The sequence below is a fragment of the Juglans microcarpa x Juglans regia genome, chromosome 1S (genome assembly GCF_004785595.1).
Source record: "Juglans microcarpa x Juglans regia isolate MS1-56 chromosome 1S, Jm3101_v1.0, whole genome shotgun sequence".
Lineage (NCBI taxonomy): Eukaryota > Viridiplantae > Streptophyta > Magnoliopsida > Fagales > Juglandaceae > Juglans > Juglans microcarpa x Juglans regia.
The window spans coordinates 26,801,855-26,829,674 of NC_054595.1; the positions used below are offsets into that span (position 1 = coordinate 26,801,855).

The window sequence follows — 27,820 nt, forward strand, 5'->3', positions numbered from 1 at the left end:
AGACAGGTCATGTTAGTTAGACAATTTCAATCACAGTCAAACCCAGATTAGGTAAGGATTGAGAGTAAAGTCGCTAATTAATTAAATTACGTTATTTTCATATCTTGAGTTTTATCATATTAGTAAAGTTATTCGTTATCTCAATTCTCATTATCTTATAATGTAGTATTAGATGATTAAAAATTATTTATTATATTTTACTTATAAATTTATCATCAATATCACATCATAAAATAATAAGAAGATGATGAATAGGTTTTCTCCACCATCATTGATTACACTAACTAACATACATAATATTTTTAAGTGATTTTGTAAGTCTTAATTTTTCGCCAAGCGCTACTTCACATATATTCCTTAAGCGGAAAAATCATGTTTATACGCCGGTCGTGTGGAAAAACTATATTTATAAAAATACTATAGCATAATTTGATTTGTAAGATAAATGTTAAAATCTGAATCTTACAAATTAATCAAATCTTATAATTTTAGTAACGTAAATCATGACATGCTCTACACACTAGTTTGAAAATCAAATAACTCATTTTAAGTATGTACGTAGTTTAGTTTGAGAGGTAATTTCTTAGCCTGTACGTAGTTCACAGAGCTGTATCTACCAATTAAATATCACAAATAAAATATTTTCTTAGTTTTAAATTGTCCAAATTAAGTTTTAGGTTAATCACGTATTTTGAAAAAGAATAATATTAAATGTAATTATAAGGTGAAAAAAAAAAAAAAACATATGAATCTCATGATAATCCGAATGTTAAATATATATAGTAATATGTCGTATAAGGCCAAAAAAGCATAAGCAGTTTAAAGAAAATCAAACTGGACGGATGTGATTATAATACTAGAACGAGTAATGATAAATACATAATAATTTTATAAAATAAAGATATTTTTATAAAATGATATTATTTTTTTTATAAAAATATATTTTATTTAAAATATTATTATATAAAGTATTGTAAAAATTATTGTGTGTAAATCATTTTCTTACTAAAATTATTAAGATTAAGGTGGACGTGGACGTGATAAAGATATATATCGTCATGCGTGAAATATCACGATAAAATAGAATAATTTAATGAAAGATAATGTCACTATCCTGGTTAGAAGGAAAACTACTTTCATGACTAATATTTGTTATCATCATTATAGAGACATGAGATGACTTGTGCTCGAATTTTAGTCATTTATTGGACCAAAAAAAAAAGTACACACCCAAGACTACGGTTTATCGTATTGAATAATTTTTATTATTAACTATTATTTATTCCTCTATATTTTATAAAAAATATTTTATATTCTATTAAAAAAACTGTTAGATGTGGAATGTGAGAATGAATAATAACTGATGTATAGCAAAACTCTATCGTATTACATCGAGTGCGCCACGAAAAATTATCCATTATTATTATTATTATTATTATTTTGGCAGTATATTTCAAATTATCAAAATTAATATATTGTATTCCTCGATTATTATAATTTGTGAATATCAATTTCATCCAAATTTAATTAATCTTTGATACAATGAAAATAAAACTAAAGCTACCAAACTAGCCCAAGAGTTTATGGCCCATTGGTTTTGGCTGATGGGCTATTTTTAAGTCTTATGGGCCCTAAAGCTACAGAACTAGACCATGAGCTTATAATAGCAAGAGCCCTGGCCGCCGGCGTGCGAGTGACCCAACCCACCCCTAAATCTTTGCAGGCTGCCGTACTTGGGCTGTAATTTAAATTTCAAATATTGCTAATATTAGTATCTAATAAACATTTATTTTACAGTGGGATTATTTAGATTATAAAAAATATATATATATATATATATATATATTAAAAAACGTATTGAATTTATTTTGTGAGAAACTGTGTACAGGGATTAAATAAGGAGTATAGCGACTATAGTCTCCACCTAACGAGATTATTTTATTTTTGTTAAACTAAATGAATTCTTCTACTCATCATCTTTATACTACACATCACATTTAATTTTTTAATTTTTTATTTTGTTCTTGCTAAACTAAATAAATTCTTTTACTCATTATTTGTATACCACACATTTGGTAAGAAAAAAAATTATGTGTAGTGTATAGTGTAATGATGATAAGTATAATTTTTCTTTGCTGTTTTGGGATATGTAGACTCCATGCAATTCCTTTAAAAAATTAGATAAATCTAGAATCTACATAAAAGATTATTTTTTGTAATGGTCAATTTTATATTTTTAAAGGAAATGCATGAAGTTTGCATATCATATAAATAGTGTACCTAACATTACTAATTTAAAATAGAATATTTGTGGGTTAAAATCTTCTAAAATTCTGAAGATCTCCTAAAAATCTCGATCATCTATCAAATAAAGAATCTTAACCTTGATTTCAATATTTCCAGGAAACAAAAGAAAATAATAATAATAAAAGTTTTTGAGTATATCTTGTTTATTATTTTTTTTAAGAGAAATAAACTTCGTTCATTCATAAAAGCGAAGTTACAGCTGTGATTGATACATACAGGAAAAAACTAAAATTACAAGCCAACTACTCACGGTTGTAACTCTACTAGTACACAAATTCCTTTGTGATTGGTTTGGTCTTAACTTCTATAAACTCTCTACATATAAACCGTCTGAGAGATCATACTCTACCTAAAGTAGAGATTTCAAACCGCACTCTCAAGAGGAGGAGAGAACTTTTACTCTATGGACAAAATGTTTAAGAACTATTTCTTTTTTATTATTAACCTAAAATAAAAGAAATAACAGAAAACGTAAATGATACATAGGAAAATAGTGAAATACAACTTGGAAAGTTGTAGATCCGCATTTTCAACCTTAGAGGAAAAAAAAAAAACACAGGGATTGTGGTGGTGCTCCTAAAAAATAGATGAACCTGGTCTTAGAAATGTCGTTCGTGGCGGCAGTAAAGCTCCCCTTATGGTGGCGCATAGATCAGAGCGTGTGTGGCTCATGTATTGCTCCATTCGACGAGATTCTTCTCCTACCTGAAAGATCAGCACTTAGGGAATCTTGCGGTGGGGTGCGTAGTGGTTGCGAGGCTCTGAAGAACAACAAATCGACATTTCGTCCTACTTTAAAAGAAAAACACACAAAATCAAAAAATAAAAGAAAAAACTAGAGAGAAAAGGGAGGAGGGATGAGGGAGGGAGGAGCCGAAGCTTTCGGCTCCTCCCTCCCTCCTCTTATCTGAGTTTTTTTAGGAAGCTACTCTAAAAAAAGAGAGAGAGCGAGATGTGTGCTAGGGTTTCGGCTACGGATTATATCTTGTTTATTGGTTTGAATACGACATGCAATTCTGAGACCAAAAGTTTGAACTGTCCAACCTTATTATTATATATAAAATATGATAAATTGATTGATAAATTATTTTTTTTATTATTTTTATTATTATTATTATTATATATAAAGTTTGAATTATTATTATTCTTATTAGTATGTCGTGTCTTCATATTTGACCAACTCTCCTTACCAAAAAAATAACATCTTTGTTCTAAAAAACAATGATAATTCAAAAGAATCCCAAATTCCTTTAAAATATATACATCCAAACATTCTCTCAATCTTAATTATTTATTTATTTATTCTCCTAGTCTTCATTTGATCTTAATTATTTATTTATTTATTCTCCTAGTCTTCATTTGATCCTACATTAGCATGTCTTTTGTGTCAAAACCTCCCCTCTTAGAGCTATGCAAATCCAATATAAGAGAGGCCATTAAAAATTTTATTTAGAAAGAATTAAATTAAGCAGATTTATAAATATAATTTTTTTTTAAAGAAATACAAGCATCAAAAGAAAAATGATATTTATATTTATATAATACGCAAACATCATACATTCATTTTAAAAAATGTGAGCAAATACGAGATTGCATGAAATAATTAATTTTTAAATGGTATACTTTACTTTTTTTTAAAAGAAATGCGCGATACTTGCATAACTCATAACTGTATCTAGTATTATTATTTTAAAAATAAGTAATATTATATACAGTCGTAGAGTACACCACACAATCATTTTGAAAAATTGTAGGGTTTATTATTAAAAAGTTATTATTTTTTAAAATTTTACTTAGATATTATATTTACTCACTATTTTCAAAAGAATTATGTTGTATTTATGCACTACACGGATGTAAATATTATTTCTATTTAAAAATTTCTCACCACCTGCGTTTCAACTGGGCTCCAGCTGACATGGTAATATCATGCGTGATGTGGCACTAATCACAATATATATATATATATTTTTTTTAGGAAAAGTCCATTTTGGAAACGCCAACTGGACTAACAATCACCAATAGCAAAACCTGTTCCTCCTCCTAATAACTAATAACTTAATAAGAAATCAAAGCCTCTGTTTCTTTCCCTTCGGGTTGACCCTGGGATCTAGCGTTTCTGAAAACCAACCCATTTCCCAATCCCAAACTGCAACTTTTCCGCCATCTCCATTCTTTGGTAAGCTTCCTCTTCCCCTTTGATCTACGATTTCAAGTTTTTATTGCACTAGTTTTGTTATTATATAGATGGATAGCGCTTATTCCACTGTACCCAAAAACTCATACGTAGAATTACAATCCCACAATGATCCCCACAGCCCTGGATCCCCTCCCAAAACCCATGCCAAATTACATCCTTTTGATGAAGAAGGAGGTTTTCTACGTTCTTCCAAGAATGTGAATGATAGTGATGATGGTATTGATAATGATCCTGATCTTGATTTTGATAATTATCCTCTTATCGATGGCGGGTCTAAATCTGGGTCTGGAATTTCTGGGGCCGTCTTCAACCTAACTACTTCAATTATTGGGGCTGGGATTATGGCCCTACCGGCCGCAATGAAAGTGCTTGGATTGATTCCTGGATTTGTGTTGATAATCCTGATGGGCATTTTGTCGGAAATTAGCGTGGAGTTGTTGGTAAGGTTTTCGGTGTTGTGTAAGGCCTCTTCGTACGGTGAGGTCGTGCAATACGCGATGGGGAGGCCGGCAAGGGTATTCTTGGAGATTTGTATAATTGTGAACAATGCGGGCGTGTTGGTGGTGTATTTGATTATTATGGGGGATGTGATGTCGGGGTCAGTTCATCATGTGGGAGTTTTTGATCAGTGGCTGGGGAATGGGGTCTGGGATCAGAGGAAGCTGGTGATTTTGGTTGTGGTGGTGGTGTTTCTTGCACCACTTTGTGTTCTAGAGAGGATTGATTCGTTGAGTTTGACTTCAGCTGCTTCTGTGGCGCTTGCCATTGTGTTTGTTGTGGTTGCCTGTGTTATTGCATTTATTAAGCTTGTTGAAGGGCGAATCGAGGCTCCGAGGTTGGGTCCGGATTTTGGGTCAAAGAAGGCTATTCTGGATTTACTTGTGGTGATTCCTATCATGACAAACGCTTATGTTTGTCATTTCAATGTTCAGCCTATATATAACGAACTTGAAGGGCGGTCTCCTCAGAAGATGAACCGGGTGGGGAGGATCACTACTGCAGTTTGCATTGTGGTCTATGCCTTTACAGCCATATCAGGCTATCTTTTATTTGGGCAGGGTACCGAGTCTGATGTGCTGACCAATTTTGATAAGGACCTTGGGATTCGTTTCAGTTCGGCATTGAACTATATTGTCCGGGTTGGATACATTCTTCATTTAATTCTTGTTTTCCCAGTTGTTCATTTCTCCCTACGGCAAACAGTGGACGCCTTGGTGTTTGAAGGATCTACTCCACTGTTAGAGAGTAGGAAGAGGTCTTTAGGCTTGACAGCAGTTTCATTGGTACTTGTTTACTTCGGTTCCACTATGATTCCCAACATATGGACAGCTTTCAAGTTTACGGGTGCAACAACGGCAGTATCATTAGGCTTTATATTTCCGTCTCTTATAGCATTAAGGTTAAGTAAGCAAGGGGGTGGTTTGAGCTCGGGCGAAAAGTTCTCGTCCTGGTTGATGTTAATATTAGCTGTAGTAGTCGGGATTGTTGGAGTGATAGGAAATATTTATAGCATTGAAAGCCATTCCGAATGATTCTTTCCATAGGAATGTTGGGATTAGTTTTACTGGGTATTGATTTGGAAATTTTCTGCGGATTGATGGGGCAAGGCTTCTTTGTTTAACGTTACTTTATTTCCTATCTGATATGAGAAATTAAATGAAATTGGGAGACTGATGGATCTTTGACCAGGGAGGTTTAACAAAGTACATTGCTTCGGCACGTGGTGATTGAAAGATCAGAGTGGTCGTTATATTCCAGATACCATGTATTTTTACACTGCCGAAGATCCGTGCAGGTTCAGATAACATTGTCAGGAATGCTAAGAGGGAAATCTTCTTGGATGTAACCTCCACATGTAAGTTGAGTTGTAAACTCTTCACATGGATTGACATGCCATGCTTTACCTTAGTCCTGTGTTTATTTCTTAACTGGCGAGCCCGTTGTAAGTTGTTTTGTAACTGTATAGTTCAGAAACAATACTGCTGTTTTAACGAACACTTTAGTTTACATTAGCAAGCATGATTTTACGTTGTTGGACAAAGGTTTGTTCTTCTAGTGTTTTAGTTATCATGTCATCAGCCATAGTAATCCTTCTTCATCATTGCTATGCTGTTGAACCATCCGTGTATGGAGAGAGAGAGCGCCCAAAATATTTCTCCCTGGTTTTGAACATTATCCAGCACTCCTTGTTTCTGAAATTGAAAAATAACGCCCGGACTCTTTCTATTCTCTTCTCTCTCTTTCTACTTGGTATAAGTTTCACTATTTATGTTCATCGAATAAACTCACAATATTTTACTAAATAAGAAGAAGGTTAATTAAAAAAATAAATAAATCAAAATGTTAAAATTCCTTTCCATCTTTTCAAACGGTGCAATGCCCAGTTTTTAACCTCAAGGCATAGAAGGGAATAATGTTCAACGAAGGAGAAAAGTGCATAAGCATGAAAGAATCAAACTTACTATATCATGGTGATAAAGATTAATGAATAGTATACAAGCAAGAATTGAGGTACACTTGGAACCCAGTTAGTGGAAAACTGTTCTTCGGCTAAGGGAAGGCCAGATTCTCAGAAACTCTTTATGTTAATGTAAAAATTCGTATGTGTACTCTATTTCCACAGTTAGAACTGTGGAACCATCCTCTGAACAACAGGATGCAGTAAAACCTTCATTTCCTGGTTACGTCTTGAAGTATCAGATATGAAAACTTTGAAGTCCTCATTCCATCTAGAATCCATAAAAATGCATGACCATCGACCTTCTATCTGAGTAACACCTAACCCAGAATGGCATTCGGAGATAGACATGATTTCGTCCTCTAATGTGGCACATTTCGCCTCCTGATTCATTCCGTTAGAAAAATGAAGGTATCTGCTCAGCGACCAAGCTCACCAATAATCCCCACAAGAACACAAGCCATCACAAAAATGATGGAATCTACTTGCATCTCGAATGACAACTTTACGCTGGGTAACGTTGGAAACAAATTTCATAAAGGAGTGACAATCACCACAAATTCGGAGATTTTTCATGATCTGAATTGGTGATCCATTTGGCATGCGCAAGATCCCATAGGCAATGGCAAGTTTTTCACTATGGTAGAGAAGCTCATCCTGTTTTTGCTTCTCTTCCATGTCATGCAGAACAAAGTTTGTATCTAGTACATAACCTCCTTCTCTAAACCGTCCATACAAGTTCTTCAATGTCAAGTGAATCTCACCAATCTCATCATGAGTCTTGTCCCCCATAAGGAAGTAGTGTAACTTGTTATTGATCTCAATCCAGCTGATTCCTTGTTCTTTGCTCACTCCCCTATCTTTCATTGATTGCCTTATTTCCCATACTCTGTCCCACAAACCTTGAGACGCATATATATTAGATAGTAAAATATAAGTTCCTAATCTATTTGTTCCCATCTGGAAAAGCCTTTCAGCAATTTTCTGGCCAAGTTCCATGTTTTCATGGATCCTACAAGCATGAAGAAGTGCTTCCCAAATCACAACATCTGGTTTTGCAGGCATGTTTTGGATGAGAGCTTCCGCTTCAGAAAGCCATCCAGCCCTCCCAAGGAGATCAACCATACAAGTATAGTGATAAACCGAAGGGGTAATCCCATAATCTTGGCTCATGGAAGTAAAATAAGCCCACCCTTTATCCACTAACCCGGCATGGCCACAAGCACGTAAAACCCCCAGAAAGCTGATTTCATTGGGGAGACCCCAGTGGCTTCCATTTGTTTAAAAATCTGGACCACTTCTGTACTGAGTCCATTCTGTGCACTGCCTCCTAAAACCGCATTCCATGTGACTATGTCTTGGTCAGGCATCTCTTCAAAGACACAAAGGCCATCCAGACTCCCACACCTAAAGTACATTGTTATAAGAGCATTGGAAACAGACAAACTAGAATTAATTCCAAGTTTGTGTGTCAAAGCATGGATCTGTTGCCCTAACTTGATTACACCAAGGCTTGCACAAGCACTCAGGAGGCTTGTAATGGTTAATTGGTTTGGACTGATTCCTCTGGTTAACATGTCAAGGAACAATGCAAAGGCAACATCCCCATACCCTGCTTGCTCATAAGCTGAAATAATGGCAGTCCAAGACACCGCATCACGATTTGGCATCTTTTCGAAAGTTTTTCGAGCATCATCCAACATGAAATTCTCTGAAAGCCTAGAAATGAGGGAGTTCCAAGATACAATGTCTCTTACTCTCATTGTGCTAAAAACCTGAGAAACATCCTCAATGTTCTTGTGCTTCCCATACATGGAAATCAGCCCATTCCCAACAAATGAATTGAATTGGCACCTTGTCTTAATGGTAAGCGAGTGTATCTGTTTTCCCATCTCAAAATCTCCAATGTTAGTGCAAGCAAAAAGAGCAGTAGTAAAGCTTGAATGATTTGGAACATTTCCTGACCTATGAAGCTCAGCAAACAACTCTAAAGCTTCTCTGCTTTGTCCATTCTGTACAAACCCAGAAATCATGGCAGCCCAAGAAGCAGCACTACGCTCAGGAATATGCAAAAAAATATCTTTAGCTTCTTCAAGCATTCCGTTCTGGGCATACCCAGCAACCATAGCGTTCCACATGACAACACTGGGGTTAGAAATCTCATCAAATATACGTCTAGCTTCATACATCCTTCCTTTTTGAGCATATGCAGTTATAATTGTTGCCCGTGTGGCAACACTCTTAATTGGATCCCTCTCATAAAAAGCGATCGCATTCTCAAATCTATGACAGTGTGCAAATGCTGCAATCATCGTGGTCCATGAGTACTCATTTCGTTTTGGCATTGTCTCAAAAAACTTAAGCGCATTATCCAAACTCCCATTCCTGGTATAGGCATCCAAAATTGACGTCCCCACAACCACATCTCTCTCATACCCCGTCTTGATGGCCACAGTCCTCAAACTCTCGAGCATTTCTAAATCATTCAACCCATTTATGGCTGATAACGCTACGACCAATACTGCCTGGTCTGGCCTCATCCCACTTCTCACCATTATCAAAAAAACAGTCCATGCTTCTCTATGCTTACTTATCTCAGAAAACCCGGATATCATAACCAGCCAAGACACCAAATTCCTCTCCACCATTTTCTCAAATAACTCACCTGCCTGGCTCATCATACCGTAGTAGCAATACCCTGTAATCATCGAGTTCCATGACACGACATTTCTCTCAGGCATTTCATCAAACAATTCTCTGGCACTAATCAGATCACCGTTGTCCACATATCCACTAATCATAGCGTTCCAAGAAATCACATTACGCTCCGGCATTGCATCAAAGAGCACCCGAGCCTCATTGACACGCCCAAATTTCGTATACCCGGTTAATAAAATTGTCCAAGTTCTGACATTCTTTCCGTGAAACTCATTGACCAGGGTTTGTGCTTCGTGTAAAAGACCGTTCTGGGTGTAACCAGAAATCATGGAGTTCCAAGATACCGGGTCTCTTCGACGCATGGAGTCGAACAACTCTCGTGCCTCGACGACTCTGCCGAGTTTGGAGAGGTCCTGGATGGTTTTGTTGCAGCGGAACAGATGGGTCTGTGGGACAGGAGAGTATGAAGAGAGGAAGCGGAAGTGGAAGAGACGACGCATTATCATTGAACATAGTGAGAGACGTTTAATCAACACCTCACCTTGCGAAAAGGGTGTTGTTTGCAGGCGAGAGAGTCCAGGGGGAGAGAGAGATGGAGGATAGGTTCAGGTATAACCCAAAACTTGATTCGGCAGTATGCTTTCTGGGGTCTGGTCGGAGAGACCCCGCGAGCTCGGTTTTTCTGATTCTATGTCTTCTGTTTACAAAATTTGTCTGGTTTGTATTTTTGCCATGGCTAAACCTTCCCCATTACGAGTTATTACTATAACCTTTTAAGAGTAGTGCTGGCACAAATTAGCTTTTTTATTTTTAAAATTTTTATTATTATTTAAAAATATTTTTAAAAAATATAAAAAAAAAAAATCAACCCACTAATAATTACTTTCTTAATTATTAAATAAAAAAAATTTAAAATATAAGGTGTCAAAATATATCCCATAAAGCAGTAATGGATCCTGTTGGCTATAGATTGGGCACATGAGCAATGCGATATTCACTATTACAAGTTTCGTCAATTTCATTAAATAATAATAATAATAGGTTTTATCATTAAAAAAAAATTATTTTATGTGAGTTTTAAAATTATTTAATTTTTTCAAAGTAAATTCATACAATTTACGGACCGTAAAAATTAAAACTATAAATATAATTTCTCTTTTATTCCCAACAATTTCTTTAAATTTCATTCTCCCTCTCATTCTGCCTCTTCTCTTTTTTTCATTTTAATTTCTCATATATTTCAAGTTTTTGTCAACAATTTGCATGCGCATAGATGAAATAATGCATGTGTCACATCATAACTACGTACTCTAACCACCTTAATTAATTTAGGTGGTTTTATGTTAACAAAAAAGATGAAGCCTCGCACTAGTCAACTCCTTGGATTCAATGATGATGTTCACTTGGAGCAACCAAACCTAATGCCAGTTAGGATGATCATCACTAATTAATCAATTCTCTTACTCTTAGAAATTACTTTAAACAATGTTTTTGGAACCCTTCATAAGCTAGCAACTACAAAATTAGTAAACAATGTGATATGTTAGATTGAAAAATTAATAAATTAATCTTATTGTAAAATAGATTTAACGTATCATATGAAATCATATCAGTTTATAGATTTATTTTTGTTGAATCTCTTTGTGACTTTAACACTTCGCTTTTATATATATATATATATATGTATATATAAAATAAAAATGTAAATCATGCACGGGCAACAAAGACCAAAAAATCTTAAAATCATGTGTGTGGAAAGTGCCTTCATAAACTTGCAACGTGACCAGATCATACAGTATATATTATAGACTTGATTCACGTGATTTGAAATGAAGCACCCTAGTATATATATTACTACTCTTTGTTTGTACCAAAATGTCCGCCCACAAGGGAGCAGTACCTGAACTCATGCATGCATTCACAATGAATAGTATATTAATAATTAGGAAAATACTCTAGCTACAATCTCACAAACTGATGTATCTTGATGTGATTTGTCAGATTATAAAATTATTTTTATTATAAAATAGATCTAACGGATCATATGAAGTCACGTTAATTTGTTGAATTATTTTTATATAATTCTTTTACAGATGTAGCAGTTATTTAATAATTATAGTCTAAATTAAATTGGGCCCCTGAACCTCTCTAACTTCAAAATGTAATTCATAGGGACGCGACATGTGAATGGAAGCAAAGCTGGACAGAAACAAAAGTGAAATACAGTAGTGCCTTTGGGGACAATTGCTAGTGCTCGATCCGGCGATAGATGTACAAAAATATGCCAATAGAATTTAAGATACCATCATGTGCTTGATCACTCTTTCAATCATAAGGACTGCCAGCATTCATGTGCTCTATCATGTTCTTGGATACTGTGTTTGATTTGTTGTCGTCATCTTGTGGATAAACAGTGTCAAGATTATATTTTTAGACTGTAGTTACTATGCTGCCCCATCTTAATATACTTAGTATAAAAAAGTTTTTTTTTTCACATTTTTTAACATATTTAAATATATTTAAAAAATAAAAAAATACATCAATATATTTAAAATTAATTCCTTAATCACTAAGTAAAAAAAATAAATAAATAATTTTGATTAGCGGTCAAATAGATGAGTCAAAATGAGTAGACATAATAGTGTTTTCCATATTTTTAAGGATATGGATGACAAACACAAGTTCAACAGACAAAACCTAATGCATTTAATTAATGAGAAATAATATTTACAGTTATGGATTGTACAAAAGCCGCGCAATTCTTTAAAAAAAAGTGAGTAAATATGAGATCCACATGAAAAAAAAAAGTTAATTACTTTTTTAATAGTGAACCTCACTTTTTTTCAAAATAATTGCTTAGTGTTTGTGGATTCCACGACTGTATATAATATTATTCTTAATTAATTAATCAAGTAGATTAACCACCCGTCTTAGGAAATAATATATATTCTTCAAGGTTCTCACTTTTTCAGTAGTCTAAAGGAGGCAAGCAGCTGATTCTCGAACAAGGGAAGGCTTTCTACATAATGATCAATACAATAGCAATAAACAATGATAGATTACGTTGTATTGTTCACACTTTTTATCTGTTTGAAAGTAAAAGTTTCTTTTTAAGAAAAAAAAAATCTATTTGATTTTATAAATGTAAAGAAAAACATTTATCTTGATAAAAAAAGCTACCCTAATCAATCATTCCATATATGCAAGCAATATTGAAGTCATAAAGGTGCGTTAGCATCGGTTACTCGAATTATGGGAGGAGGGAGTTGCATTAATCATGTGTAATTCATAGAGTTTGGTAGCGATGATGAACAAAAGTAATGATTGTTTTTTATTTAACCAAACAATCTTTGGCTTTGGCAAAAGGGTTGTCGAGTTTGAAACTGGAGTGCGCTTTCCTCCCAATTTCACACTCAAAAACAAGCAAGCACTGAGTGTCCCACACGCTACTACTTACTGCTCTTTAGGCAAACCGTGATTGATGGCAAGCATTTCTTGCAAGGGAATCCTTAGGTCTCACTCCTCAAACTCTCAATCACACTTTGCCCAGTTTTATGGAGGGAACATGGCCATGCCAGACCCCACACCACTTTCTTTTTGCTTTAGTCACTCTCAAGTTTCAACTCACATCCAATTTACAAAGGAAAACCAGACCTCCCCTACCCCAAAAAAATGTCCAACTCACCTGCAACTTCCATTGCCTTCTCTTTACAATATCTCCACCTATATCCTCTAACTTTATATATATATGTCTCTCATCTCCCTAATTATCACAGAAAAACAGATATATCCATATAATCCTTGCTAGTTATGGATTGGTTTTCATGGCTATCCAAAACCGGCCTTGAGCCGTCTCTAGTTTACGAGTATGGCCTCGCTTTTGCTCACAATGAGCTTGAAGAAGAAGATATAATTTACTTCAACCACGAGTTTCTGCAAAGCATGGGGATTTCCATAGCCAAACATAGGCTAGAAATCCTCAAGCTTGCTAGAAAAGAAAAGGGTGCAAGCCCACGCCCCATATCAAGGCTTCTTGTTGCCATGAGGAGGACAAAGAGGTGCTTAGCTAAATACATCCGTACATGGATTCATTGCGAGGAGTCAGCTCTGGTGCTTGTGCCGAGGCCTAGTTATGGGACAAGATGGAAGGGAGCCATGATGAAGAGGAACAAAAGATTGACGATGGCAAAGCAGGGGAGGTTGCTGCTCACAAATGGGAGTCCGAGTCCTATGGTGGCTTCCGGACCTCCACGTGTTGACAGTTTTTCGAGCCCTCTGGTGTGTGATCTCCGCAAGGAGGAAAAGATGAACGACAGCGATGACAGGTACTGGTTGACCGGTGTTGAAGAGATCAGGTGGGATACCATGTTTCAGGATTTGAAACCCACATGAATTCTTCCTCTCTGTTTTGCTCTCTCTCTCTCTCTCTCTCTCTCTCTCTCTCTCTCTCTCTCTCACTCATTTTGTCATATTTTTTGGTTTTTGTGAAGTTAATCAATGGTGAGAGAAGGGTTTTTTGGGTTCTTCCACCAGAGGGTTTTGGGCGTGTTTCATAGAAGAATTGTTTTATATATTTATCATGAGCGGTGGGCGGTGGGTGATGCAGACGACAAGACTTTAGCATGAAGTGTCTGCTTCAGTAACAAGATTGTCTCACCTCCCCTGCCTGTATTTGGAATGACTTTAATGAAAGATAGAAAAAGAAAGCATTAGTCTTTAATGTCTTTGTGAGCACAATGAGAAGTTAGATTAGATGTCCAATTCCACCCCATTCTGCTGAGATTCAAACATGGCTACTGCATCAATTTTTATTTTCGGTGACGATGGTAGACACAAATCATCCATATTAGTAGGTAAAAAATTAAGGAAACTCTGTACAACTTTCGTATAACTATTTTAGTAACTCGTTTTACAACCATCCAATGGGATCATGCCACTTCATGAAAAGTACTGGGATTTTTTTTTCTTATTTGAATTCAGATTTTACATAACTGCCTTTCATTTGAAGCAGAACTCTGAAAAAGATTGGTAAAAGAGGGGTACGTGTATCATAAAATGAGCTGATAGACACCAATAAAGATGAAAGCAGGTTGATTTGTGTAAAAAATTTGGAAGATTTCACCTCAAGATGAAATGTGATTGTGATAATACAAAACTAGAACAGTTACTCAAAGGCCAATATAACAATAGGAATACGATACCTTTACTCTTAAGTCCACCATATTTATTTTATAACTACTAAAAACGTCTTTCATTGAAGCTTCCCCAAACAAATTGCCTTTAGCAACAAATCTTCAACCTGGGGTGACTATGGCTAGCAGATTTGCAGACAGAGGAAGACGTTGCAAAGGCACTCCTTGGTAGTTAACTTATCGAAGCATACCTCCATAAAACTGGAATGCTTCCATCCGATCAGATATTAATAACCCAAATTATGAGTGGTTTGAGCTTTGAGGAAGTCGAAAAGAACCGCCAGCATAAAGCAGTTGGTAAACTGGTCGTACTCTAATGGTCAGAATTATGCTCAAAATGGTGCCCAGCCCACAAATGCCGGCAAGAACCAGGAAAGTGAGCCTGAAGCAATTAGGACCTAAGCAGGTAGACCCTCCTTGAATGGCAGCTTCAGCATCATATACATAACCAGCAAGCAGAGATGAGAAAAGGATTGCACCAAGAGGATTTCCTAATCCCATGGAGTTGTAAATTATACCAAAATGCTTTAAGCCAAAAATTTCAGAGACAGTTGGGACCATCGTAGAATACTGAACACCGTAGCAGATTCCAAGCAGAGCAGTAGAAATATAGAGAGAACCATTGAGAGACGATGCATATAGGAGGAATGATACGATCATTAATATATGTGCACATATCATCCAAAAAGTGCGAGGTATTTTTCTTGACCTGAAATAAACATAGTCTCAAATCAAGTGAAAATTATGGCCTGATGAAGTAGGAAGAAAATAACACCTAGGAAAACACAAAACTTAAAATTTACTTGTGCAAGGAGCAATATAAGTTCTATTGAGGAAAATAAGTAACCAATTCAAAATAGAAATTTGAGACAACTTTTAGCATTCTTCACACACAAACACAGAGAGAGAGAGAGAGAGAGAGAGAGAGAGAGAGAGAGAGAGAGAGAGAGAGAGATGATATTCAACCTAGTCTATGACCAGTTAAAGCATAGGCAATAAGTAATGACCTGACAAAGTGTTCAGAAATAACACCCGAGCCAAGACGACCCACAAAATTGAAAAAGCTGAAGAGAGACAACAGCATTGTCGTATTATCAACGCCTAATGCAACTCCGATCTGAGCCAGATTATTGAGCACCGTTACTCCAGAACCAGCTGCAAAAAAGTATGAAAACCAAAGAAGCCAGAAATCAGCCTTGATTAGAGCTTCACGAAACTTGAAATCCTCCCCCCTATGAGGTCTCCTTCTCTTCTTCACGGCCCCCTCCCCAACAGCAAGAAGTGTTTCCACATCCGAGGAATCCTCACCCTCATGGAAACTTCCAAGATATGAAGCTGATGAAGATGGTGTTAACAAAGGATCTATTTGGGTTGAACCAACTAAATTTTCTAAAGAACCAACTGGGGGACCAAGTTTCTTAGAAGGATTAAGTGTCATTTTCACAGGAATTGCAAGGGGGGACATCAGAAGGATAACCATTATGGCAACTAAAATGTAGGACACAGTGCCACTTAGAGAAACTGTGGTGCTTATCACTGTGATTGAGAGAAGATATATAGCAAGAAAAACACTAGCAGCTTGCGTGAAAATAAAATGAACATGCTCTGAAGAGTCTTCGCCAGATGCTGGAGTACAAGCCCGAATAAAGTACATCATGGCTAAACATAAAACAGGAATCCCAAGTGCAAGGAACAACAATAGTTTTGCAGCTGAATCATTAAGTAGCAGACTACATATTACTGTATACACTGCAGCACTGAGCCCAATATAACCTTTGAGAATTCCAGCAACTGTGCCCCTACTGAGAGGGAAGTTTCTCATGTTGGTTACAAGCAGAGGTGTGCCAAACCATGCACAGCTATTGCTACCGATGCATAGTGCAAGCCATAACTGCCGTTGGAGATAGAGAAAACAGAATTAACAAAACAACTAAAACCCACATATATAGAGAAAGAAATACCCAAAGTCACGGGAAACTAAAAATTTGAAAAGAAGCAGCCAAAAGTATCAAGCTGAAAATGAACTGTATCAAATCCCCAAAAGATTTAAAATATCAAATGAAGTTAGAAACCAACTTGACTTTATTTCATAAAAGCATCTGAATCCATCTAATCTCTGCCAGTGGATGGAAGCCACATAATTCATTCTTTACGGTAAAGAAGGAAGAGAAGATGATGAAGAGGAAGAAGAAGAAGAAGATAAAACAAAGTTTGTCTAAAGAGGAACACACGAACTCCTTTAATAACGCTGCAAAAACTGCAACCTAGAGTGCAATTGGAAACAGCCTTGTACAACAATGTGAAAGCTAAACAGTGTAATGTTGATTTATAATAGTGTGCAAAACAAGTCTGCATGCCCGCTCTGTTGCCCTTATGTTAATTAAGTACAGTGATTTTAAACAGAAAACTTTGGCTCCCATGTCCTGATACCAAGAGGTTGCACTGTCAACACATTTTTCAATCCGTAATGGAAAATGACACTTTTTTTCATGAGTAAAAGTAACAACTCGTTAATTTTGACACGTTGGAGAATATGAGCTTACATAGCTTACAAATTCTAGGCTGGCTCAAAAGGCTATTCTTCAAATCTTATATAATAGTTATCAATAGATCAATAGTCTATATTCTCCAAAATCCAGTTTAACAGATAAGTAAATAGCCATCTTCATAGAAAGAAAAAAAAACAAAAAAAAAGAGCATCATAAGGGGTAAAGTAATGGCGATAGCTGGCCAAACACATATATTTAGAGGTAAAATTCTATGAACAAATTCAAAGGAAGCATTTTGGAAGAATTTAGGCCTGAAAATTTAAAATATCTTGCCTAGGGAGATTATCTCCATCAAGGAAGCATAAAGACAATTCTCTAGAGTCCATAGTTAGTTTCTTTAAGGGAGCCTTTGAGTTCATCTGTAATAAATTTAACTAGTACTCGGCAAAAACAACGAGAAGCTTTTAAAACCGCTACTGTCTTTCCCTTATAGGATAAAAATCTTGCATTTATTTTATGTGTATCCACAGACACAATCTGCACAGAACTCACGTTGATGCACAAACTCGACCTTGAGGTCTTGTAATATCCAAGAATCAAACAGAAGGTACTAAGGCTTGGTTCTATACTCTCGACAAGGGAAAATTTGACCATGCGGAAAATCAACAGTAGGCTTCCAAAGTTGCTCAGAGCCACAGCACATGAACTGTTACGATCAGGCATTCTTCACCCAAATTTCATAATAAACCACCAAAACTCTATCTCAGACGCACCCAGTTCAAGAAATTAATTATAATCCATTGCACAATAAAGTCTCCAAATGGGCACTTAAAGATTTATGTTTTTTTTTTTTTTTTCCAACCAGAATATAGATATTGCAGAAACCAAATCCCAAACAGTAAATAATTGAAGCCATCCAGCAATAATTTTAATAAAGTTTTTTTAATTAAAATAATTTACGAGACAGTTCTTTGAAAAAATTGTTTTTTTATAAACAAAATAAGAATAAACTGGATTGGTAAAGGGTGATTAAGTGCTCGCTCACCAGCCAGTAAGGCAAGTTCTGAACAGTCTGGCTAACGGCAATCCAGAGAACACCATATCCTAAAAAACACAGCACGGTGCCAACCAAAAGCACGGCCCAAGGAGGGAACTTATTGCAGGCAATACCAGGAAGAATACCCACGCTCTCTCCTATATCGTTAGCCACTCCAAGCAGCGTCACCTGCTGCTGGTTGTAGCCCAGTACGGATTTGAGTGTTGCGGAGTAGAGTGGGAAGGTGTAGGAATTGCCGGAAGCAATTTGGACCCAAACTGCGGCTGCCAAACCCACCCATGGCGGTCTGCTTCCTGCTTTCAGAGCTATTTTTGGCATCGGAAGCACAATTTATTATACACCTTAATGGGTTATGAAAACCAAACACATCAAAATGAATCGCAAGGAAAAGGAGAGAATTTAATAGGGTCGGAATCGGGATCGGAAAGATCACGTGGGAGAACAGGTTATCCACCGTGTGTGTAACTATGAAGTAATTAGTAAAGGCTTCAAGCTACAGCCTGTAGTTAAGATTATCAGGTTCCAACCAAGTAAATTGGTTGTCTTTGAAGATTAAAACATTTTGCAATTTTTTTTATCTCATTATTATAGTTTTTTTTTAAATTTTTTTTAAAAAAATAATATTAAAAAATATATTCTAATAATATTTTATTTAATTTTTAACTTTAATCTCAATTCATCTCATCTCATTTCATCTATAAAAACAAACGCTTAATCCGAAACTTGTCAACTTTAATTCTAATCAAACATATATGAGAAAAAATAATTCTTTTTTGAAAAAGAGGAACTTTAGTTTTAGTGAACAATTACTTAACCGGGCTTAATCCTTAGATTTCATTTGGATTTGGAAAATGTTTTATCTTATCTCATCTTATCTCATATCATTATTATAATTTTTTAAAATTTTTATACAAAATATAATAAACAATTCAACTTTTCAAAACTCAATTAAACTTTTTCAAATCTCAAAACAATAATAATATTAAAAATAATATTTTAAGAATATTTTTTTCAACTTTAATCTTTTATCTCGTATCATAACATATCTAAATCCAAACAAACATTTAATGCCACCAAAAAATATTGTTTACCATTGGACATCTATGATATTTTATATTGTTGACTAATGTATTTTCTCTCTCAATTTTTTTTTTTTTAAAAAAAAAAAAATTAAGAGAAAGGCTCTTGTAACAAAAATAAATAAATAAAAAATATATAAGTTAAAAGTTGAATAAAATATTATTAGAATATATTTATTTAATATTATTTTTATTTTAAAATTTGAAAAAGTTAAATTGTTTATTTTATTTTGTGTACGAATTTAAAAAATTATAATAATTAGATGAGATGAGATATAATATACTTTTTTGTTCCAGATAATATAAAATTTAAGTTAAGAGGGAAAAAAAACTAAAAGATTTGGAGAGATACTTTATCTTAAATTTTGGTTGAGGAGATTTTTGGGTGCCCGATTCTATGAGATACGTTTGGTGATGAGAAATTTTGGAAATATTTTTTATATGTATTGTTTATTGGATTTTAGGAGACGGGAGAAAAATTCAGATAGTTCATCATAGTGAGTGAGATCTTCTTGCTCTTGGGGTTTGGAATTCATCGTAGTGATTATATTGCATGAGAAATGCTAGGTAGACCCATGGTCTAAACTGATAGGTGCATTTTTATTTTTTGTTTATTTTAAATGTTAAGAAATGTATTGAATTGGTTTTTTTTCTTAAATATTAAAAAAAATATTTTTTAATGTTTTAAAAAAAATAAAAAAATAAATAATCGATCATTCTATCGGTAGATCATCTGTCTGTAAAATGACCCATATTGCATGCATCTATATTTATATACATTACCTTTTAATATCCGCACAACCCCATGGGCACGGGTACAATAAAATGCTCATCTTATCTTGTTATGAGAGATTATATATTCTATTATTTTCACTGTCAAGTGATCAATTTATAAAGTATAGAGGTGTCGAGAAATTGAATTTTTGGACTCGCTGGGTTCATCTCAAAGGTTGAAAATATGATCTAACCGTATTACTGCTATTTGATACCATCAAACCGTTTACAATATACGTCACTTAGTACAATGTTTTATAAAATAATATTTTTAAAAGATAGATATTTTTATTAATTAATTTATAAATATATTATTAATTTATAATAATATTACGTGCATATGTTACTCAAAAGTTGAAGAGCGGGAGGGGCAGATGCCTATGGAATGTTTTGCAAATCAACTTAAATATGATGGTATAGTAACGTGGAAATCAATGGAGCTATCAATCAATTTGGAACACGTAACGTCGTAAACTACTCCAAGTTTCTCCAGTATATTTGTCGTGCCGAATAACACTTTTGTCTAGTATATTTAAATGGGGACAGGGTGTTCGTGGGGCTGTTGTTGATGTGCTAGCCGACAACGACAACGACAACGACAGACATAAGAAGAGCTTTGAAATTGTACTCTAGGCCAACTCACATTTCCTCGGTCGATTCAGTACAGTGAAGCTGACCCTGATTCCAATTCAATCATTCAAACTCCACCGCACATTATCTACCTACATTACACACTTTTCAAAATTACCTTAAAACTATGCACAGTAGTTTTTGCATATTTCTCTCTATAATATTGGGTTATAAATTATAATATTGTTTTTGGTCGCGGTCTGGTGTGGAGTGGTGTGGCGCGGCACCCAGCCACCCCGCTGACACCTATTTTATTCTCATGGGTGGCTTGCCGCCATTCCATAGTCAGATCTGATCGCAAGATGGCCGAGCGCCACCGCGCAATAAAAGCTGTCATCGTATGCCATCCCACAAGGGTTAGAAATTAGGACAATGATACAGTTATTATTTCTACCATTACTTTACTACTTTATAATATATTTGAATTTTTTTTTTATTATATTTTTAAGTTTTTTTTTTAATTATTAAGAAAATTTTAAAATATATACAACTTCACTAATAATTAATTTCTTATCTATTAAGTAAATAAATAATAACTAAATAATAAAATAATAAAATAATAATAAAAAATAATAAACCTATCATTATCTTATAAATTAACGTGAGAGGAGAGAAGTCTCAGATTTTATTTTTTAATTTAAAGGAATGTGTTTTGAGAATTTTCTTTTTTAATAAATCTTGATGTGTGTATGCAAGAGGACACTGATTGATTTATCACAAATGATATACATATAATTATTTTTTATTGTATTTTATATAATTATGTTTTAAGTGAGAAACATTTTTGTAAAGTAATTTATAAAAATAATATTATTTTATATAAATATTTTTATTTTAAAATATAGTTATTTAAAATATAATTATATAAAAAATTATAAAAAAAAAATTATATGTACATCATTACCCTTGATTTATTATTGATCCATACCTCGTAATAATTAAGTAGTACATTTATTATTATTAATAACCCCGAAACAAAATGAAAGTTTCAATGTAGTTTTGCATTTGAAATTATTTTTATTCCACTGAACCGAGGAGTTGCCAACTCAACAATTATGTGACAATGTAATTAACTATTTTATAATCAGATCCGAGATTGATTTGATGTAGTCTAGTGAAAGTTTCCATATATGGACAATTATCATATTTTTCAGATTTTTCATCTCTAAAAAATCAATCACCTTAATTATAGGAATATGTCTAATTTATATAATTAATCTATTTACTTTTTATACATGTTTTTATACCTAGTCTCCTGTGCATCTATATATTTGTAAATTGATATACAAATAAATATACACTTTTGAATTAAAATCACTCTCCCTCTCAGTTTTAACATGGTATCAGCCTAACTGATCCCTATCCTTGCCAATATGGCCAACTCCTTGCTCGCATCGTCGTCCTCCACCACCTCCTCAAATCCTTCAACCCACTTTGCCGGTAACATATTTTCTCATTCCTCCTCTAGTTTTTCTTTCGATCGGCACTACTACTAGGTGGTGGACAGCATCGCAAGCCACCATATGTGCCACCGGCGTGATGCCTTCACCAACCTAAGGAGTATTGTCTCTGAGCACAACACGCAACTCCCTAATGGCCAAGTTGTTCCCGTCAAAGGGATGAGAACCTGTGTTCTCTCTCTCTCTCTCTCATATTACATAATGTCTATTTTGTCTCTAATTTCTCTTTTAACCTTTTATCTGTTTTCCAAATTACTCTTCATAACTTTTGTGTCATTTTATTCTCATCTAACACTTATTTATTTAAGAACCCACAATCGATGAGGCCGATTGGAGTGGGTGATCTTTGCACTGGGCTCTACATGTACCGGCCTGAATCTTCTCTTGCTTTAGCAACTCAATCTATTGTCAATAAGACCTTCTGACGTCAACGTCTAGGTCATCCTTCCAGTTTTATTATTCCCAGCCTTTTTCATTCCCCTTGTATTCTCTTTGATTGTGACGTTTGTTCTCGATCTAAACACACAAGATTACATTTTTCTATTCATGCAAATAAAAGTGTTCCTAATTTTAATCGCATTTTTTGTGATATATGGGGTGACTATCATACTTATTCTCTGTGTGTGGCTCATTATTTTCTCACAATTATTGATAATTTTTGTCGCACTACTTAGATATATCTTATACATTTTAAATAAGAAGTTTTATGCATTTAACGTATTTTTTTGCTCTTGTGCAAAATCAGTTTAATACTACTATTAAAATTATCTGTATTGATAATAGATAGGAATTTATTTCTCATCAATTTTAAACATATCTTCAAACTCATGACGTCATTCATAAACGTACATGTGTTGAAACTCCACAACAAAATGGCGTTGCGGAACGTAAACATAGTCACATTCTAAATGTTGCCTGTAGTTTCCGTTTTCAAGCACATCTACCTTTAAAATTTTGGGGAGATTGTGTCATTATCATTGCATATCTCATTAATCGTACCTCCGGTCGCATTCTCCATAATAAGTCCCCCTTTTAAGTTTTTTTAATAAAACACCCAATTATGACCATTTTCAAGTATTCAGGTGTCTTTGCTATGCACAAACCCTTAGTGCTCATCACGATAAATTTTCTCCCCATGTCACTAAATGTGTTTTCTTGGCTACCCCAGCACTCATAAAGCGTACAAACTTTATAATCTCGACACTCATTCTATTTTTTATTCTCGTGATGTCGCTTTCCATGAACACCACTTCCCTTTCCAATATATTCTTACTTCCTCTCATTCTCATCATGTCCTTCCACTGCCTGTCCCTGAACCTCCTATACCATCTCCTCCATCTCCAGAGACTACTTTTCCCGACTCACCTGAGCTAATTCCTCTCTCCTCACCTCCATCTCCTCCTATCTCTCATCCCCGCCGCACCATCACTCGTCCCGCCTATCTTCATGACTATGTTTGTCCTACACTCCACACGGAGCCCACGATATCTTCACCTACTCAGGTACTGCTCACCCTCTCTTTGCTTTTCTTTCATCTTCTCATTTTTCTCCATCTCATCTCATCTCATTTTTTTAATTGCTCTAACCACTTGTGTTGATCCTTCCTGTTATTCTGATGCTATCTATCACTCTCATTGAGGTGAAGCAATGTCTGTTGAAATTTGTGCTTTGGAAGATAACTCCACTTGGACTCTTGAGACACTTCCCCCCAGTAAAAAAATCAATGGTTGTAAATGAGTTTCCAAAATTAAGCTCAAGGTCGATGGCTCCATTGAAATGTACAAAGCTCAGCTAGTTGCCAAGTGTTACACTCAGGTTGAAGGCCTTGACTATCATGAGACATTTGCTCCGGTTGCCAAAATGACCACTGTTCGTTGCTTATTGGCGGTCGCTGTCGCCAAACATTGGGTCATTCATCAATTCGACGTCAACAATGCCTTCTTACACGACGACCTTGATGAAGAAGTTTACATGACACCACCTCCCGGATATTACATAAAGGGGGAGACCCATGTCTACCGGCTCCGAAAATCTCTCTATTGCCTTAAACAAGCCTCCTGCAACTGATTTTTTAAACTAACATCTGTGCTCCTTGATGTAGGTTTTCTTCAGTCTCAGGTCGATCATTCTTTATTTACTTTATCACCTTTACCATCATTATTCTTGTTCTTGTTTATGTTGATGATATCTTGGTTGCTGGTAACAATATCTCTTAGATCAAGGTTTTCAAAAGACTCATCTCCACCCATTTCAAAACCAAAAATCTTGGTTCTTTGAAATATTTTTTAGACTTGAAGTTGCCCGCTCTCACAAATGTATTTTTCTAAATCAGTGTAAATATGCTCTTGATATTATTTTCGACAATGGACAACTCGGTGCCCGAACTGCCCCTTTTTCTATGGAACAACACTTGAAATTCAGTACTGAATACGACGATCTCCTCCCTGATCCTTGCACTTACAGATGCCTAGTTGGACGACTAATATATTTGACCATCACCCGACCTGACATTGTCTATGCAATCAATATTCTCAGTTAGTTCATGCATGCTCCTTGGATTCCTCACATGACTGCCGCTACTCGTGTTCTTCGTTACATCAAAGGCAGTCCAGGCCAAGGCATTTTCTTTTCTTTCTCTAGTAGTATGCATGTCACGGCATACACTGATTCTGATTGGGCCAACTATCTCACCACCCGCCATTCCACCACCGAATATTTCATTCAGTTAGGGACCAGTCCAATCTCATGGCGTACAAAGAAACAGACTACAATAGCAAGGTCTTTCGCTGAAGCTAAATATCGAGTTATGGCCGTCACTACCTGTGAACTCACCTGGTTGAAGCAACTTCTCACTTACTTGGAATTTCTCATCTCGAGTCCTCCACCTTGCATTGTGATAACCAATTCGCTCTTTACATTGCGCACAACCCCGTGTTTCATGAGCGTACCAAATATATTGAGATTGATTGTCACATTATTCTTGATAAAATTCGCTCGGGCCTCCTTACAGTTGTTCACACTTTTTTCACTGAATAAGTTGCCGATATCTTCACCAAAGTCTTAGGACAGTAACTTTTTCATTATCTTGCATGCAAGTTGGGCATTACGGATCTCCATGCGCCAACTTGAGGGCGAGTATTGACAGTTGCCATATTTTTCAGATTCTTCATCTCCAAAAAATCAGCCACCTTAATTTTAGGATTCTATCTAATTTGTATAATCAGTATTCTTACCTTTTATACATGTTTCCATACTTAATCTCCTGTACATCTATATATTTGTAAAGTGATACACAAATGAAGATACAGTTTTGAATGAAAATCACTCTCCCTTTCAGTTTTAACAGTCCGAGGTTGATACTAGATTTGACGCAGGCCACGCAGGCCAACTTAACCAAAACAAAAAAAAACTGCTCAAAATTGAGTACTTGGCCTTAAGCTAAAGATATATATTCTAAAAACAAACATGTCTTCCAACAAAAGGGTCATACAGGTCATGCCGTATTTGCACAAAAAGATAAAAAAAAAAACATCTTTAATTTGATCGATCAAATTATACATTATATATTACACACACATATATATTAATATTATAACCATAATTTGTATTTTAATATTCTTTTTAGGCCTTATTTAAATATAGAAATGGTTTCATCTCTTCTTATTTAGGCCTATGCAGAAAATTCTATGACCTGATCCATTTGTCCGTGCAAACCGAACCTAACTAACCCAACCCGATAAAAAGAAAAGAAAAAATGAGTTGAAGAAACTTATGGGTCGAACCCGCTGAAACCGCATATTGATGTTTTGAAAAGGAATTACGAATTAATATGTTCATAGGTGAATTCAAAATGATTTTCTATGGTAAACAAACCTTAGAGGAAGCCTGACAGAGAAGGGGAATGAGAGAGAAGGAGAACTTTCCACCATTGACGAGTTCGAAGTAAGGGCGAGTAGGAAGTGGCGGTGGAGCCCTGGACTGAAGAGGAGGAGGAGATGGCTGGAGTGGTCTAGTGGAAGAAGAGGGTCTAGTCTGTTGGGCGGCTGCAGCCATTTTCGCTTGACCCGAACTTTTCTTTTGGATTCAGATCTACTCCTCATCTTCTTTAATATTTTTCTTACCTTTTCTCCACCAGTGATGATGAAGATCATAGTGCACCATTTCCTATGTAAAGCATTGATTTTTAGTACTATTTTCTTTCCTTTATTTCTTTGCTTTGTTTTCTTTACATCTTTCGCTGCATGTGCATTGTTATCAAGCTTTTGAACTGGATTGTTGAAGTGAAACCAAAGGCAGATGGAATGTGAGAAGGAGAGAGATTTGGGTTTTGCATTGTTTTGGAGCCAATTCATTTGCTTGCTTCCAATCTCGGTGTTGGGTTGGGTCGGGTCGGCCGATATGCCATCTTGGGTTGGTTTGTCCTTGATGCGGGTCGGGTCGGATTGGCCCAGACATGGACTTGGTTGGTCGGGTTGCAGCTCTAAATTCTCAACTCATCATCACAATTTTTTTAAATTTTCACACAAAATATAATAAACAATTCAACTTTTTCAAATCTCAAAATAATAATAATATTAAAAATAATATTAAAAAAGTATTTTATTCAACTTTCATCTAAAATCATTTCATCTCATCTCACTATCCGAACGGACCTTTTATTTTCTTATGCAATTTACGTTGGAAAAAAGGGGCCCAGACGGGCCAGACCCATTTCCATTATGAAGGGTGTTTTTTTGTTTCATAGTTGGGCTTCTCATTTAGCTTATTGGTATTATGAGTTCGCGTCGTGCCTAAGATTCTGCCATTGTTCTTTGGGCCCTTAAGTTGGAGAGCAGCATGGCCCTCTCTCTTTCTCTCTCTGCCCTCAATCTTATAATGGGCGATACCTTACCTGCTTTAGGCCCAAGCCCAATGCAATAATAGCCTAAACAAGTTTTATTATTGTTTGGTCAAGGCAACTGGCAAGTAATCATTTTTAGCTTTTGTTATAGGTTTAAAAAGAATTTATATTTGTCAAAGGCTAGTGGTCAGATTGGTATAAATTCTAGTCTTTAAAATGGGTTTCTTGAGTTCGAAACCCTCCCAATTTTAGAGACAGAGAGTTTATGCCAATCAGACCATATACCTTTCACAAATATAAATTATTTTTAAACTTATAACAAAAGCTAAAAAATGATTACTCCCAAATGTATAAAAATAAAAAAAGAATTTATATTTGCAAGTCATCGCTAAAATACTAGCATTTGATTTGTATGATAATTTAATTTTAAACACATCGTAAATTAAATTCAATTAAAATTAAAAATGGGAGCTACATGAGATCCTGCAAGCAGATGTTGACTATTAGCAAAGTGGGGCACTGCCAGAGGCTAATGCCTGATGACACATGACTCCGTTCTCCAAATAAAAAATTTGGTTTGAAAGTGAAAAAAAACAAAAAAAAAAAAAAAAAAAAAAAAAAAAAAAAGAGAGAGAGAGAAAAAAGCAAAGGAGGACACTACCCATAAGTTCCAGAA

At 35.2% G+C, this 27,820-nt stretch overlaps 4 protein-coding genes across 5 annotated transcripts; 2 read left to right on the forward strand and 2 right to left on the reverse strand.

Annotated features, from left to right (window-relative positions):
* Nucleotides 1-4,310: 4,310 nt before the first annotated feature.
* On the forward strand, nucleotides 4,311-6,538 carry LOC121247017 (amino acid transporter AVT6E). Of its 2 annotated transcripts, XM_041145348.1 has the most exons (2): nucleotides 4,311-4,486; nucleotides 4,626-6,538. In XM_041145348.1, the coding sequence occupies exon 2, from the start codon at nucleotides 4,849-4,851 to the stop codon at nucleotides 6,037-6,039; it is 1,191 nt and encodes a 396-aa protein (XP_041001282.1). In that variant the 5' UTR covers nucleotides 4,311-4,486; nucleotides 4,626-4,848; the 3' UTR covers nucleotides 6,040-6,538. The 2 variants fall into 2 exon arrangements, with proteins under 2 accessions (XP_041001282.1, XP_041001281.1); XM_041145347.1 differs by having other exon boundaries at nucleotides 4,311-6,538.
* Nucleotides 6,539-6,953: 415 nt separating this feature from the next.
* LOC121247814 (pentatricopeptide repeat-containing protein At4g02750-like) lies at nucleotides 6,954-10,387 on the reverse strand. Its single transcript, XM_041146264.1, is given in 2 exon segments — nucleotides 6,954-8,224; nucleotides 8,227-10,387. Coding segments are annotated over 2 exon segments (2,730 nt in total). The 5' UTR covers nucleotides 10,130-10,387; the 3' UTR covers nucleotides 6,954-7,397.
* A 2,675-nt stretch (nucleotides 10,388-13,062) lies between these two features.
* LOC121246645 lies at nucleotides 13,063-14,329 on the forward strand. The gene is made up of 2 exons (XM_041144867.1): nucleotides 13,063-14,046; nucleotides 14,081-14,329. Exon 1 carries the CDS (start codon nucleotides 13,434-13,436, stop codon nucleotides 14,013-14,015), a length of 582 nt encoding a protein of 193 aa, XP_041000801.1. The 5' UTR covers nucleotides 13,063-13,433; the 3' UTR covers nucleotides 14,016-14,046; nucleotides 14,081-14,329.
* A 388-nt stretch (nucleotides 14,330-14,717) lies between these two features.
* On the reverse strand, nucleotides 14,718-18,891 carry LOC121246644 (protein NUCLEAR FUSION DEFECTIVE 4-like). Its single transcript, XM_041144866.1, has 3 exons — nucleotides 18,350-18,891; nucleotides 15,823-16,706; nucleotides 14,718-15,524 (listed from the first exon to the last, which is right to left on the reverse strand). The coding sequence occupies exons 1-3, from the start codon at nucleotides 18,677-18,679 to the stop codon at nucleotides 15,056-15,058; spliced, it is 1,683 nt and encodes a 560-aa protein (XP_041000800.1). The 5' UTR covers nucleotides 18,680-18,891; the 3' UTR covers nucleotides 14,718-15,055.
* Nucleotides 18,892-27,820: the final 8,929 nt, after the last annotated feature.

Excerpts from the sequence above, each read along its gene's own strand:
- LOC121247017 (XM_041145347.1), top strand. The coding sequence starts at position 4,555 with ATGGATAGCGCTTATTCCACTGTACCCAAAAACTCATACGTAGAATTA.
- LOC121246645 (XM_041144867.1), top strand. The coding sequence starts at position 13,434 with ATGGATTGGTTTTCATGGCTATCCAAAACCGGCCTTGAGCCGTCTCTA.
- LOC121246644 (XM_041144866.1), bottom strand. The coding sequence starts at position 18,679 with ATGCCAAAAATAGCTCTGAAAGCAGGAAGCAGACCGCCATGGGTGGGT. Across the intron at positions 16,707-18,349 it reads AGAACTTGCCTTACTGGCTG|TTATGGCTTGCACTATGCAT; the intron begins GTGAGCGAGCAC and ends CTCCAACGGCAG. Across the intron at positions 15,525-15,822 it reads ATTTCTGAACACTTTGTCAG|GTCAAGAAAAATACCTCGCA; the intron begins GTCATTACTTAT and ends TGTTTATTTCAG.